Source organism: Aythya fuligula, chromosome 1, assembly GCF_009819795.1.
Source record: "Aythya fuligula isolate bAytFul2 chromosome 1, bAytFul2.pri, whole genome shotgun sequence".
In the NCBI taxonomy this organism is placed as follows: Eukaryota; Metazoa; Chordata; class Aves; order Anseriformes; family Anatidae; genus Aythya; species Aythya fuligula.
In genome coordinates, this window is record NC_045559.1 from 69,581,103 (window position 1) to 69,597,305 (window position 16,203).

At 35.3% G+C, this 16,203-nt stretch overlaps 1 protein-coding gene across 8 annotated transcripts in view; it reads right to left on the bottom strand.

Moving 5' to 3' along the window:
• CCDC91 (coiled-coil domain containing 91) overlaps nucleotides 1-16,203 on the bottom strand; it is a 164,785-nt gene that overhangs the window by 33,996 nt on the left and 114,586 nt on the right. For all 8 annotated transcript variants that reach the window (XM_032198555.1, XM_032198531.1, XM_032198562.1 and 5 more), the window contains 4 exons: nucleotides 14,853-14,945; nucleotides 14,611-14,679; nucleotides 12,829-13,005; nucleotides 2,945-3,058 (listed from right to left, as the gene is read on the bottom strand). In XM_032198555.1, the coding sequence (XP_032054446.1) occupies nucleotides 2,945-3,058; nucleotides 12,829-13,005; nucleotides 14,611-14,679; nucleotides 14,853-14,945 (453 nt within the window). The remainder of the gene's footprint in view (nucleotides 1-2,944; nucleotides 3,059-12,828; nucleotides 13,006-14,610; nucleotides 14,680-14,852; nucleotides 14,946-16,203) is intronic.

The following is a 16,203-nucleotide window of genomic DNA, read 5'->3' on the forward strand; positions in this document are numbered from 1 at the left end:
TGGGTTCCAAAGGGATTCATGCAAGGTTACTCAGGGAGCTGGCAGATGTCATTGCAAAACCTCTCTCAATTATTTTTCAAATGTCTTTGGAATCTGGGGATGTCCTAGCTGACTGGAAGCTGGCAAAAATTATTCCAATTTTCAAGAAGGGAAAGAAAGAAGACCCTGGTAATTACAGGCCTGTCAGACTCATTTCAGTGCCTGGTAAAATTATGGAGAAAATTATTGTGGGAGTTATTGAAAAACACCTGAAGGACAATGAGGTCATTGGTCACAGCCAACATGAGTTCATGAGGCAAAGCTGCTACTTAGCAAACCTAATTTCCATTCCATCTAGCTGACCAAGGGATGCCAGTTGATGTTATCATTTTGGATTTCTGTAAAGTCTTTGATACTGTTTCTCACAATATCCTTCTGGACAAAATGTCCAGCATACAACTAGAAAAATGGCTTGGATGTTGAAGGTGTTTTTGTTTGCAGATGACAAACTGGGAGGAGCTGTTGACTCCATCAAAGGTGTAGAGGTCTTGCAGAGACATCTTGACAAATTGTTGGGCAATCACCAACAATATAAAGTTTAACAAGAGCAAGTGTCAGATTCTGCACTTGGGAAGAGACAACCCTGGCTATATGTACAGACCAGGGGACGAGATGCTGGACAGCAGTCCTGCAGAAAGGGATCTGGGGGTTTTGGTCAACAGCAAGTAGAATACGAGTCAACAGTGTGCCCTGGCAGCCAAGACGTTCAACTGCATCCTAAGGTGCATCAGACACAGTATTGCCAGCCAGTCAAGGGAAGTGATTGTCCCGCTCTACACTGCAATAGTGCAGCCTCAATTTGAGTACTGTGTGTGATTTTGGGCACAACAGTATAAAAACGAAATAAAACTATTAGAGTGTCCAAAGGAGGGCTATGAAGATGGTGAAGGGTCTAGAGAGCAGGAAGGATGAGGAGCAGCTGAAGTCATTTGGTTTGTTCAGCCCAGAGCAGAGCAGGCTGAGGGGAGGCCTCATGGTGGCCTGCAGCTCCCTCATGAGGGGAGCGGAGGGGCAGGCGCTGAGTTCTGCTGTCTGGGGACAGCGATAGGACTGGAGGAAATAGCAGAAGCTGCAAAAGGGGAGGGTTTTTTTTTCAGTTTGTTTGTTTGTTTGTTTTGCCAGGCTTTGACCCCACATACTTTTAATATAAACAAGATTATAAAGGTATGGTGTACCTGCAAAGGAGTAATAAATGATGTACAAGTCCACTTATATACAAAGGAAAACTTACAGAAACTCTGCAGCAAGTAACTGAAGACTTTTTCTTTTGTTATTTCAAACAACATATAGGTTTATTTTAACCAAAATCCCATTTATTTTTCTCCCAGATACAGCTGAAATAATCTGATCTGGGAAATCTAGACAATCTCACCATCAATTCAAAATTGTGTGATCTATATATCAACAGTGAAGAGAAACATAGAATCATTAAGGTTGGAAAACACCTCCATGATTATCTGGTCCAACCATCCCCCTACCACCAATGTCGCCCACTAAACCATGTTCCCAAAACCACATCCAACTTTTGCTTGAACATCCCCAGGGATGCCACCACCCCCCTGGGCAACCCATTCCAATGCCTGACTACTCTTTCTGAGAATTTCTCCAAATTTCCAATCTGAACCTCCCCTGACACAACTTGAGGCCATTCCCTGTAGTCCTATCACTAGTTACCTGTGAGAAGAGGCCGACCCCCAGCTCCCCACACCTTCCTTTCGGGTTATTGTAGAGAGCAATAAGGTCTCCCTGAGCCTCCTCTTCTCCAGACTAAACAACCCCAGTTCCCTCAGCCACTCCTCATAGGACTTAGGACATAGACATAGGACTCTGTACTACACAGACTAGTTGAGTTGCAATACTGGTCCTATTAACTAAGTTATTTATTATACTAGCTGTTCTAATATGAGATGCATTTTCACTTTCCCCAGAGCTCATCCTCTGTAAATGACTAACTTAACATATAAACAAATTCATTACGGACAGTGTTTTCCCCTGGACATCTATTTAAATGTCTTTCCCAATAAGACCCACGCTGCTAAATGTAAACTTCTCCACCCACAATAAGAGAAGAAGAGAATTCAACCAACATCTTGAACTACTAGTAGAGTGAAACTTCTGACGTTAAATACTATTTTCCACAATATTATTCAGCCCATAATAGCAAGGAATATAACAGACCAAAGACACTACCTCATTCTGAGGACAATGATACCAATTAGATTCACAATTAGTAATTTTGTTTATGTAGAATCCTTATGATTATAATTATTTTTAAAGATTCTCAAAGGGGAGGAGTGTGTTAATTTATTTATTTTATTCTCCTGGAAGTGAATCAAGCTTATAAAGTTACAATTGATTGCTTATGTACAAACATTAGTCTGCAAGTATACATCATTAACATAGCTGAAACCATTTCAGAACAACACAATATTTTTTAATAAGACCAATGTACTGGATATAAATCTTTCCCCACTGAATATCATATATTTTCAGGCCCTCATATAGTATGGGTAAAGAGGAAAAGTTAACCTTTGTTTGCATACAAACTGCAAAATGAAGCTTATCTGTGAACATAAAACAGCATGTTATTGATACTGACCTCTGATCACAACTTGAATTTGACAGACTGCATTTACAACCCCATCTTTAAGTTACTGTAATAAGAAATACCACAGATTTCAACTGTTTCATTCATTTCTGCTTTTTGATTTGTCATTAACTTATAAGTCTACAAATATTCATGAAGAACTTTATTATACTAACAGAAGTTGTTTGAAAAAAGTAGTGAAAAATCTGAAGATAAAACTTCTGTTTTTCTGTGCATTTCAAGACAAGCTTCAGGATTAATAAACTTCATCAATTTCTCACTTCAGGAAATAAAACCCGTTAGCCACTGGTAACTTACCCTTTTCTGCTCTTTAATATATTCCAGCAGTTCCTCCCTTGTCCTTTTCACAGCTTCTTCGATTGCCTTTTCACTTCGTTTTTGCTCCTCCATTAATGCTTCCTTGACAATTTCCTTTGTGAAAGGAAAACATGTTAAGTGTAAATATTACAAGTATTTCACAAATATAATTCAGTTCATCCTTTTCTTTCCTACTGGAAGTTTATCATTACTTTTTTTTTTTTTTTAACTATAATAGTTACTTCCCTGCCCCAAATTAATATGACACTAAATCAATTCTGATTGAGTACTAGAAGTACAATAAAATAGAGAAAGCCGGGAACAACTTAAAACACATATATCACCTCCAATACAACTTATTTGCATAAGTTATCAGCTAAGGAAAAATTTTCCTGGACTAAACTCACTGTCCTAAAGATTAAGTCCCGGCATCCCAAAGTCACTCATGAAAGAAGTAACAACAATATTTAGCCAAGAGTTTTGTTTTCAAAATTCAGGAACATGAGATGACAACCAAAATTCCTGAAACACACAAAAGGTTAATATCATAAGAAAATTAGACAACATCCAGTAAAAATAATGACACAGTATGTGTTAAACTATTTGGATGAGGAAAGAGAGAGAGGAAAGGAAAAAGGGAAAAGAGAGGATTATTTATTTATTTAAGACTAATCAGAAAAATCACAGGATTCACTGTACATTATCTTTGAAAGTGTGGATACAGAATAATAGATTGAATAAATAGTGGACCTCAGCTGAAATTTCATATCTGAGATAGGGCCTTGGGAACAGGTAGTTAGAGTTCACTTGTTTGATTGATTGAAGCAATTTTTACTTCTCAGAAGCCATTTGTGATGCATTTGTAATTCCTATGCTTTTACACTAGACATTCAAAAGTGGATGTAGCAGAAATACTATCAGTGCACCTGCAGAATGAAGCAGGGATGTGATGTACTTCCGCTACTCAATATCAGCAGACTTAAGCTTTCTTACTGCATTCACTGTTAGTGAATAAATAGTAAGCTGCCATCAAAATTTAATAGGATGGAATTTATTTATTTATTTTTATAGAAGAGAAACATAACAATATAGCTATTCAGAAATATTACTTTAGTTTCTTGGGTTTTTTTGTTTGTTTTTGTTGTGTTTTTTTTTTTTTTTTGAAAGAAGTTCTAGTCCTTAAAAAATACAGAAGTAAAAAAAAATTGAAACCTGTTTCAAATGCTCATAGAAATTATAAGGTTATCACATTTTTTCTTCTACAGACCACAATTCATATCCTCAATTCATATCAGATATGATCCAGTATCAACTAAATCTTCTATCAGAATAATGTTTACTAAGCAACACAGTTTGTACACAGAAAGCAAAACTAAAAACAGGTAAAAACAAACAAAACACAACCCACCCACATTTTGCTTCACTTCAATAAAAACATAAAAATAAATGATGGATTAATTTATTTTTTAGATTTAATTATTAACAGGCATTCAAGCTCCTATGTCAGAAGGACTAAGTCTACCTTGTACATATGTTGTCTGATTCAGAAGAAAAGAAATACTTTGCTGCAAAACTTACAGTATTCAATTTAAAGTATTCAGTTAAAACACAATACATATTTATACAGGGATAATGGTAAAATAAGGAGAAATACATAACTTTACAAATGTTTGAGAGCTCACATGACAAGCATTTTATTGCTTTGTTTACTTTATGGGTTTAAGAAACATTTGTCAAACTGCAGTGACACTTTCTTTAAATACAAAATCTCAGAATGCTATCTTACACATTCTTGGTGTTTTACAATTCTTCACAGAAAGTATTTTTGCAGGAACTCAGTGGTATTGAAAAGATTCACTTGGAAGAACAGGTGGAATGCTAAGGTTTTAGAGGTATAAGATATTTATCCTTTTACTGCTTTTAAACCAAAACTGAATTGTACCTGCAGAACTATATTTTTCTTGCATATAAAAGTCTAAAATCCCAAATTTGAGCTGTGCAGCTATATAGCCCTCACTGTTCAGGAACGCAAATGTTGAAAATCATAATTGTGAAAGATTAAGATTATCATCTTTTTATTTATATATTTTAATTCACTTTACCAAAGAAAAATCCTGGGACAAGGGTCTCTTTCACTAAGGAACTCTGGCATGACTAACAGAAAAAAAAAGTAGCAGAAAGTTACACATTATAGAAATATTCTGTTCTTATATTCTCATGGCAGCTTAATTTGTCAAAAGGTCTCAAAAGACTCTGTTTCATATTATAATGTAAACTAGTGCAGTCATTTACTCCATTAAACTCAAAGGCAAATTAGAGATCTGATAAGGTGTTATGCATTATTATGCAGAAAGTCCTACATTAGTAAATGTAGGACAAACAAAACAAGTATGTTAACAAATAATAAATGTATGTTAACTTTCCTTAATATCAGGCTACTTGCGACTTAAAAATAAAACAATATTTGAATGAAGGTCCAAATAAAAATACAATTAAGTTCTTTTAAAATAAAGTCTACTAAAAGAAGAAATCTCAAGAAAACAGAAACCACTAGAGATACATTTGTGAAAGATTATTCTATTACAACAATATTAAAATATTAAAACAATGTAAATAATTGTTTTCCATTTACAGTGACAATTTCCAAAAATTAAGAACAACCTCTGCTGTCTATGAAATTACGTATAAAAGTGAAAGCAAAGCTGTATTGCCTATTGAGGCAATAAACAAAGCATACCATAATTATGCTAGTCTTTACTCATTTATCAAGACTTAATTCAAGAGAAAAAAGGTGATACAAACTTTTTTAACTTCATATACACTTACCTAGTCCAACTTTTAACCTAGCACTGTCAAGTCCACCATTAAACCATGTCCCTAAGCTCATATATCTACACATCTTTGAAGACCTCCAGGGATGGTGACTCAAACACTTCTCTGGGCAACCTGTTCCAATACTTCACAACCCTTTCAGTAAACAATTTTTTCCTAATATCCAACCTAAACCTCTCCTGGAGTAACTTGAGGCTGTTTCCCCATCTTATCAGTTGGTGCTTGGGAGAAGAGATTAACCCTCACCTCGCTATGGGCCCCTTTAAGGTAATTGTAGAGGGTGATAAGGTATCCCTGAGACTTCTTTTCTCTATGATAAACAACCCCAGCTCCATCAGCCACTCCTCATAAGACATGATTTCCTAGACCATTCACCAGCTTCGTTGCCCTTCTTCGGTCACGCTCCTGCACCTCTTGCAGTGAGGGGTTCCAAACTGAACACAGTATTTGAGTTGCAGCCTCACGAGAGCTGAGTACAGGGGGACAATCATTCCCTAGTCCTGCTGGCCATGCTATTTCTGATACAAGCTGGGATGGTTGGCCTTCTTGGCCATCTGGGTGTGCTGATGGCTCGTGTTCAGCCAGCTATTGACAAATACCCCCAGGTCCCTGTTTGCCAGACAGCTTTCAAGTCACTCTTCCACCAGCCTGTAGTGCTGCATAGGGTTGTTGTGCGCCAAGTGCAGGACCCAGCACTTAGCTTTGTTGAACCTCATACTTTTGCCCTTGGCCCATCAGTCCAGCCTATCCAAATCCCTCTGCAGAGACTTCCTACCTCAAGCAGATCAACACTCATGCCCAATGTGGTGTTGATATAAAGGATCTTCTTTGCTTCCCTAAAAATTCCAAAAAGTGAAAGACAAGAATTCAGACAAGTCCATCGTTGTTCTTTATATATTCCCAGTATCCAGAAGTTCAGAAAGTTTTGAATAATCCTGAATCCTCTCAGTGTACATGCTTAATTTTCCTTTATTTTTATTTTTTTGCTTTTTCCTGTTATACTATATCCACATTTAAACTTTTTCCTAAATTAGACTTTTGTTGCAATGGTAAAAATTTGCCCCTATTTCACCTTCAGCTAAAAAGGGTATAGCACTATTTGAGGTTTTAAATATTATTTTAATTTATTCAAGGGAAAGTAAAAGACTGGCTTCTCAGGAGAAGCTGAGGGTGAACACTCCACAAACTGCACTTCTTTTTTTTTTTTTTGATATCTGATCAAAGGCCTCATTCTTAATTATAGCTAAAAGTAGCTTCTTTACAAGACTTTTCATATACGTTTTCATATACGCTTGACGTCAGTTAGAAGATTAGAGTAACTAATAAAAATTTTAAAAATACTCAATTACTTAATGACAAATCACATTCAAACATATGTTAGGAATCACAACCACATAACTAGAATATAAACGTATATTTGCAGGAAGACAGAAAGAAACAGTGTACTTTATATACCAGCACTCAGTCAGTTATTACAAAAAAAAACAGCAGAAAACATATAATGGTTTGCAATTTTATAGGAAAATTCTTTTGTTTCCACACAAGGATCAGGTGGCAGTACTAAATTTTATCTAGGAAATACGACCACAGACTGCAACGTTAGTGGTTTTTCAGAAAATAGTTACCCTCAAATTATAATGTTTGTGGTTATAACTATTAGAAAGCACTTCTGAAGTCAGACATGGTTAAAGTCAGCATGCAGCGGACTTTTCCAGACTTTACCAGTATATTGATGGTAATTGGTGAATGACTTCCCTGTCCTTATCTTAACCTGTGAGCCCTTCTCCATCATATTTTCTCTCCCTCTTCCTTTGAGGAGGAGGAGTGAGAGAGTGGTGTGATGAAGTTTAGCTGCCCATCAGGATGAAACCAATACAATCCAATTGTAGAAAAGAAAGCTTGTTCTTTAATCATAGAGCCAGTACTTTCATATTTTCACTTACATATGACTGTGTGGAAATCCCTAAGACATTCAATACAAAATTGATTCAGACTTGCCAAAACTATTAAAAGAAGCACTCCCTTAAGCACATGAGCATGAATACCAAACAAAGTTTTAATAACATAGCAGGTAAGCAGCCATTAATTTTTCAGAATTAAGCACTGTGTGTTCTAGATTTTCTGTTTTTACCTTCTGAGAAATGACATTATACTAGAACTCATAACCTCATGGAAAAACCTTAAACATACTTTAAAGTCCATAGAGTACAAAGTAATTTTCAACTAATCAAGCTTTTTCAGGTATTTGGATGTTTGCCAGTAAAATTATATTAGATATTCTAAAATAATAACATAGAAATTATAGTGTTGCATGGAATAACAACACAGAAACCCGCAGGAGTATGAGTTGAATGTTTGAAGACTTGCTCAGAAAAGACTACTGGGAGCTTTTTCTCTTTTTTTTCTCAAACCTTTTAGTTTTGTACAAAAGTATTTTTTCTTCATATATCTCGGTATATCTCAGTTGTGGCTTGGCTGAACGAAACTACAGTCTAAGTTTTCTTGAAATACTTTCCCACTAGTAAGATCATTTTGCCTTAGTGCTTTTGCTCATGTCCAAGAGGAAGCAGATTTTATGTTACTTCCTTTAATAAAGTTTGTTTTTTTTTTTTTCCTCCTTTCTAATTATTTGCAGTCTTCAAAACATGTTAGTCTATTGTATATCTCCTGCATGGATTATGGAAATGATGAATTCAGGCTTGTTTTCCCTTGAGAATCAGTGTAAACTGCAGTAGATTATACATAACATTTTAAGTATAAGCCTTCAGGAAATGACCAAGGTGATTCTTTGTTTTGAGTGCTTTTTGGAGAGTTATTAGTTTCAAGCTATGTCATGGAGTTGAAACTCCAAGGCTCACCCCTCAGCTCCTAGCTTTCATTTCACTTTTAATTATTTTTTTTTAAGACCAAAATTGTGATGCATAAATTGTCTTTAACATCTTAACTTTTTTTTCTTCCAGATTTCACCCCATTTATGTAACTAAGTACTTAGCTCTGTGAAATTTTAACACTACTATACAGAAAGCTACAGACAGCTCTCTGCAAGGTAGTGTTATGGCTACTGTAGCTACTGTTATAGCTACTCTGCATTAACCTAATTATAAACTGAATATATATGGCCTTCCTACTTCATTGAAATTTGTATTGATCTTCTCATATTCCCAAAGAATTTTTGGCTTTTTTTTTTTTTTTTTCCAAATAATCTTTGATCATTGTCTCTTTCACTTGGAGCTTCCTTGCAATTTTAAATTCTATAGGAAAAGCTTCAGCTTCAATCAAATTTATAGATTCTCTTTATCTACAGGGCAACCACTGCTTTATTCAAAAAAAAGTATTCTAGATAATACATTCTAGTGGGAGAATTTTCTATTTCAAGCATTCCTCTTGACACAGAGAACAACTATATATATTAAACCTTCCCTGCAGGGAAGTTACCAGTGGGAAAACAAACAAACAAACAAAAACACTACCAAACCAACCAACCAACCAACAAAAAGAACATACAATGTATCAAAAATAGAATAAAAATACTGAAGACATTCCAGCCTATGTTTAGTCTGCTAAACATATAAACTTCTCACCTATAATAATTTCTAATGTGCTGTAAAAGGATCATGAAGTAACTGTGCAAATGCATGTTATCTTTAATTAAAAGACTACTTGCTTCTCTCAAGAATGAAAGCTTATTATACCCAATTAAAAATGTAATCCCACCCTCCTCAAACCTGAGGACCATTGTCTGAATAAAAACAAGGTATTTTTTCTAAAAGCACTAAGCACCTGGATAACACATGTATAAAACCTGCAGGTGCTGCCAAACTCAACTGAAAGGAATCAGATTTACGGACTTTCCTTACAGCCTCTGGAGACAGTATTCTGGAAAAAAAAACTTTTCTATTTTAGGAAAAAAAAAAAAAAAAGAGAGAGAGAAAAAAAGAAAGACAGACTTGTAAATATAAATATATCTTTTATTTCTCACACATAGATTCTTTCCTTTGGTGATCATTTGAAAAAAGATAAACTAAAAGGAGATAGTTTTGTTAAAAACAAGTCAGGCTTCTCTTTCCTTGCTTGATTTCTCCAAAGTTCCAAACTCATGCATTGGTGAGAAAACATTTTTTTTCTTGAAATAACAATAATGCTCCTAAAGCTATTTTTACATGCTTAATTCCAAAAGGAGAGATTGTTGAATGTTCACTTACATTCATCTAAACTCAATTGTTTCATTACTTGATACTAAACATAATAATAGTATCTGGTGACAAATCTGAAGCAGGAAGCACAAAATATTATACAACAGAGCATGAAAAATCAAATGAGGCAAGTGTTATGTTACCGCAATTTTACATTTCATTGTCCAAAATGTTAGACTGTGTTTTACTTTTGGCAATTACAGAGCTGACTTGACAGATTATGTTTTTTAAACAATAATTGCGAGACAGTGAATAGTTCAGTTATACCTCTTGAAAGAAAAATCTTAAGGAAAAAGTGTAAATATGTTGAGTACAAGGCTTAAAAATAAAATGTAAGCAGACAAACTGCTTGTCTGTAGTTCCAAGTGTTTTTCAGCACTAAACCAAAGACACATCTGACACCTTAGGATCTTTCACATTAGCTCTGTAGGACATTTGTTGTCAGATTTACAGAACTCTAGTAGCTGTAGTATGTTTATAAGAGTAACAACAGAAGAAGGCAAGCCATTTCTTGGCAGAGGTAACAAGAAAATTTTTGTAAGAAACAACATTCTATGTGAAAGACCATCCTCCCTAAAGAACTTGCACTCATTAATCAGAGATTAAAGAGATTAACTTCAAACACACTATATTTTTATATGAGAGAACTTTGGAAATCTCAAGAAAAATCTGCATTTTACTTAAGTGAATGTATTCAGATCAGGTATTTGAAAAATGAACCTAATTTAAAGGAGAAATCATCATATATTGTAACTAAGAGAAATCATTCCTGTTACTATCAAAGTTGTCAGAGCTACTCAGTATTAAAAAAGTGAATTAATTAATGCCACATCAGGAGCAAGATATTTAGTAAAGGAGAATTAATCACAACATTCTCCAGTAACTCAGCATCATAATAAGAACATTATACTCCAATACTTCAATACCATCAATCATTTGATCAGCTAGCATCCTAATCTGAACAAAAAAATGCCCTCTTGAAGGCCTGGATTTCTTCCTCAGAAAAGCAGTGATATCAGAGTATACTTATGATTTTATCTGAAAGAATGCATTAATCCATACTAAATTACTAACATTATCCTGCTCTGTTATCAAACTTTAAAGACATATCAAAAATAAGAAGTCCAGGAAAATATTCCACAAGGAACATAAACCTAGCCTGAGTCACTACATTAACTTATTCTTCCACTCTCCCATCCTCAAGACATTTTACATGCTCCCCAAATCCATAAAAATAGATCCTTGGCTGATTGGCTGACCTCACAGAACCAGTCATGGGACCCCTTCACCCAAAAATGCTCAGGATGCCTCAGAACTCTTCTTAAACTTCTTATTCTACAGACAGTGGGTTTTGTTCAAGGCACATAGATTTCCACAGTAAATTACAGGACACAGAACTATCTGCCTTAGGGACATCACTAAACAGCACATGAAATTAATAGCACATTGTTAATTCCTCCTCCTATTAATCTCTTCAAGTTCCACATGCTATAAAACTGCAGTCTTTTTCTTTACTGTAGTACACAACTACTTTATTGCTCATAAGGGAGACTTTTTGTTAACAGCTCCTCCACACCACTGTAAACAATTCTTATTCTGGTTAGTCTAAATGATTCCTATTGTAACAAAACCATGAGCAATATTTCTTAGTTTAAATTTAGCTTTGAAGTCACCTGCTTATCTTTTTTGTTGTAAAGAGCTTGAGTGCTTGAACGATTATCATTATAGCAAAATTGCTACATTGAAAACTGACATCTTATCTGTTGATAACCTTACATGCAAAAAACTACATACAAAGTAAAATCATTTTATTTACTCTAGAAATGTAAGTAACACAGATGCAGAGTATAATAATGGCTTTGCACCAAAAGATAACCTGCTGAATTTAGTTAGGTTTGAGATTAATATTTCTGTTAAATACTTGAAAAGGAAATGTAAAGTTCTGTTAAATGCTGGAAAGGGATCTGTTTCCAAAGAGTATGATATGCTATTTTACTTCTGTTTACTTCAAATTCAAAACTAGTTGTTGTTGTTATTCAGGAGACCTTGTTAATTAAAAAATACAGCAACGTATAATTCTAACATCTGGATGAAACATATCTTCAATATGTTTCAATATCTTCAATATGTCTGAAGAATTTTCAACAAGTAGGTCACCAACAAAACAGACTGTTCCCCCAAATATTTCCAACAGCAGAGACTACAAAATTAACTTTTGGAAGAGTAATTTAGCTGCTATTGTAATATACTTAATTTGTAACTCCTGATGTCCAGTTAAATACAATACTGGCAATTGAGAGGGAATGTCTTTCTTAATTTGTGTTGTGATACACAATTGTCCTTATAGTAGCATCTCTCTAAGAAATAACTCTAGAAACACTTGTGTCTTGTTAATGTTTTATGTTTCCAATTTTGATAACCCTCTTTATTTTGTACCTGCTCAATTTTTGTCTAAGAAAAACATCTTTTTCTAAGAGAGACAATGGAATTCCATGATAATAAGGAATAGACGTAACTTCTTTTCAATATATATACAATAGTCACATAAACCATCTACAACGTAGGTGCCAGTATCTGAGCTAGTTGTCTTGAGTTGACTTTTTGAAGTCATTGGTGAAAAACAGGCAGTTGCAGTGCACAATTCATCTCATTTCAATACACATGCCTGAAAAGGTCACAGGAGTTAATTTTCTGAATGTGCCAAATTCTGTCCGTACACAGTCTAGATGAAGGTAAACCAAGAAGACTGCAGTTCATTTCAAATATCACAAAGGTGCAGTGATAAATAACATATCAAGAAATACTACCACAACATTACAAAGACATTAAGCACACTGAGCAGGTCCAAAATGTACTAACTTGATTATGTTTTCTTTGCTCTTGTATTGCTTCTCGAACAGCCTGGGCAATTTTCTCTTTATGTCTGTCACGTTCTGCTTCCCACATTTTTCTTTCTTCTTCATGAATCTTCTCCATATTTCTCCTTTCCTCCTCTACTGCTTTCAGCACAGCCTCCTCCACTATTTTTTTTTCAGTCTCCAAAGAAAGCAGAAATAAATGATGAAAATAGACAACATGGGTGCAAAACTCGTATGTATTTCTTCTTCTAGTGAGATTAATCAGTTGGCAAGACATAAGACAAATATTTCTACTTCTAAACTATGAACTTAAATCTATTTTACAGTGCTACTAAGCAGGTATTACCACTGGACAATGACTTGGCAGTTAACGGAATTAAAGAGCTGCAAGCATAGATCTTAAATCCCCACCTAGTGAATACACTGTATCATAATTAGCTTGATTAATGTGAACACAAAAATCATGGAGCAGAAACCATGTTAGTGTAGGTGATATTTAATCACACATCATGGACCTCCTACAGGAGGCTCTTATCTCCAAGTATTTAACAAAAAGTCCAAAGGCAGCCTGAACACTGTCTTTGTCAAAGTATCCAAAACATACTTAACTATGTCTTCCATCCCAAAGCTCCTTAGCTACTTAAGCTAAAAAACACTGTTCATCTTTTTTTTTTCCAATGTCTATATTCAAACATCACATGAAATCTTCAGAAGAAACACATTGAATTTGAAGTAACAAGGACAATGCACTGCTCTATATGTGCTGAACCATTCACAAATATATTTATCAGAAAGACTATACATCATTGCATAACATCTACAAATAAGTAACATCAGCCTGAATTTCAAAACAAACATTGGCTGAAAACCCCCTTCCACATTTTAATGAGCTTATAGGTCAGTGCAATGTCCTTCGGTGGTGATCTTGGAACTACTCAAGTAAAGTTATAAATAGCAATAAATATTGGGTTCCTCAAATACCTACACTTACTAATAAAATGGTTTCTTGTAGTTCATTGGAATCTTTTTTTTTTATTTGACATTTATAACATATAATAAAAATGTAAGCAAAAATAAAAAGGCCCTATTAAGATATTTTATTACACACACATTTTTCCCCTAGATATCAATCACCTAACATATGGTTTCTGTGTTACTGAGTGTTATTCAGAGAGGTGCTCAGACATCATGTGTATACCATAAATGAAGATACACATGACATTCTACTATAGCCTAACTGTGCTAGCTACATTGCTCATTTTCCCAGATCATTACAAACAACTAAAATTTTATACTGGATTTTATACCCGCATTAGAAATTAAACATAGTTTGTTGAAATGTTCATATTTCTAGGTGATTTCAAATATCTATCCTCATTGAAAATCACCATATTTAACAGAAGTTAAATAAGGCACAATGCTGTCTTAAGATCATCAATTGACCTTTCCACCTGGCTCTTCAAATGAAAAGATACTGATGTTGTTAATTGAAAGACCATGAAAACAGACATTTAGGTAACATGAACAACTGAACTGCAACCTTCTGACTTGTAATAAATAAATTCAGAGGCTAACTTAAATAGAAGAAAGTAGGCTACATAGACTATCTCTATGAAGCGTAAGATACAGCAGATGTATTAATCCTTTCTAGATCTAGACTTTCATTTAAATACAGATGAGAACATAACATTTGACAAATTTGGTTATGAGATGACTTACTGAACTTAGCATTCATGACACATATGTAATTCAAAATGAACATTTACTACTTAACAAGAGATACCTGCATAGCAGCTGCCACAGTTTCCTTACTTCTTTCTCTTTCTTCATCCAAACATTTGTCCAGCACTTCCTGTGAATATTATGAAAAGTTAAACTGCAGCACACAATAGAGGAGTGGCTAAAAATCATTTCAGTCTATTGCTTGAGAAACCTTCCTTTTCCTGTCAATAACTGTGGCAGGATCATTCCACAGAAATTCTACAGAGCAGACCAGATTCCTTTTTTTGCAAATAAAAGCAGTACCTTATGTTTTTGTGACTGTTGCATCAAAGCTTCTTCTATCTTTTCTGAAAAGACTTCCTTCTCTGCTTCCAAAATGTCAAGAAGTCTCTGATGCTATTGGGAGAAAACATCCATATTATTTTAACAATAGTCTGCTAGAAAAAACAGATAAGAAGAACTCATCCAAGAGACATAGGTTTACGGGTTGCTTTTAAAAAAAAATCAAAACTTAGATTCAATTAAATGAAATATACAGTGCTACTTTAATTGATTTGGTGACAACAGAAACTTATGATAATTAGCTTCCTGATTATCTAATATTTTCTTAGAAATGAAGCTGAAAAAAACCACAACACTACATAAAGCAACAGTTCTTACAGAATTTATAAGGATGGTCTAAACAATCACACATTTTAAATTTAAAAAGAGTGTACCACCTCTGAAAAATGTAGATGGAGGACTGGTAACAACAGAAATGGAGAAGGATGAGGTACTTAACAACTTCTTTGCCTCAGACTTCACTGGCAGTCAGGCTTCCCACATCCCTCAAGTCCCTGAACTTCTAGGCGGGGGCTGGGGGAGCAGAGTCCCTCCCACTGTAAGCAAAGAGCAGATTCAGGATCTCCTGATGCAGCTGAATAGCTACAAGTCTATGGGGCCTGATGACATCCATCCCAGGGTTCTGAGGGAAGTGGCTGATGTAGCTGCCAAGCCACTCTCCATCATATTAGAAAAGTCATGGCAGTCAGATGGAAGTCCCCAGTGATTGAAAAAAGGGAAACAGCACTCCCATTTTTAAAAAGGGTGGAAAGGAAGAACCAGAGAACTACAGACCAGTGAGTTTCACCTCTGTTCCTGGCAAGATCATGGAACTGATCCTCCTGGAAGCAATGTTAAAGCACATGCAAGACCAGGAGGTGATCCGAGACAGCCAGTATCGCTTCTACAAGGGTAAATCATGCCTGACCAATCTGGTGGCCTTCTATGATTGAGTGACTGGATCAATTGACAAGGGAAGATTGACTGATGTCATTTATCTGGACTTCTGTAAGGCTTTTGACACAGTCCCACATGACATCCTGATTTCTAAATTGGAGAGAGATGGATTTGAAGGGTGGACCATTTGGTGGATAAGGTTGAAGGTTGCACCCAGAGAGTAGTGGTCAATAGCTCTATGTCCAGGTGAAGGCCGGTGACAAGCAGTGTCCCTCAGGCGTCTGTCTTGGGACCAGTGCTTTTCAATATCTTCATCAATGACATAGATGATGGGATTGAGTGCACCCTCAGCAAGTTTGCAGACGACACCAAGCTGAGTGGTGCAGCTAATACAACAGAAGGAAGGGATGCCATCCAAAGGGACATGGACAAGCTG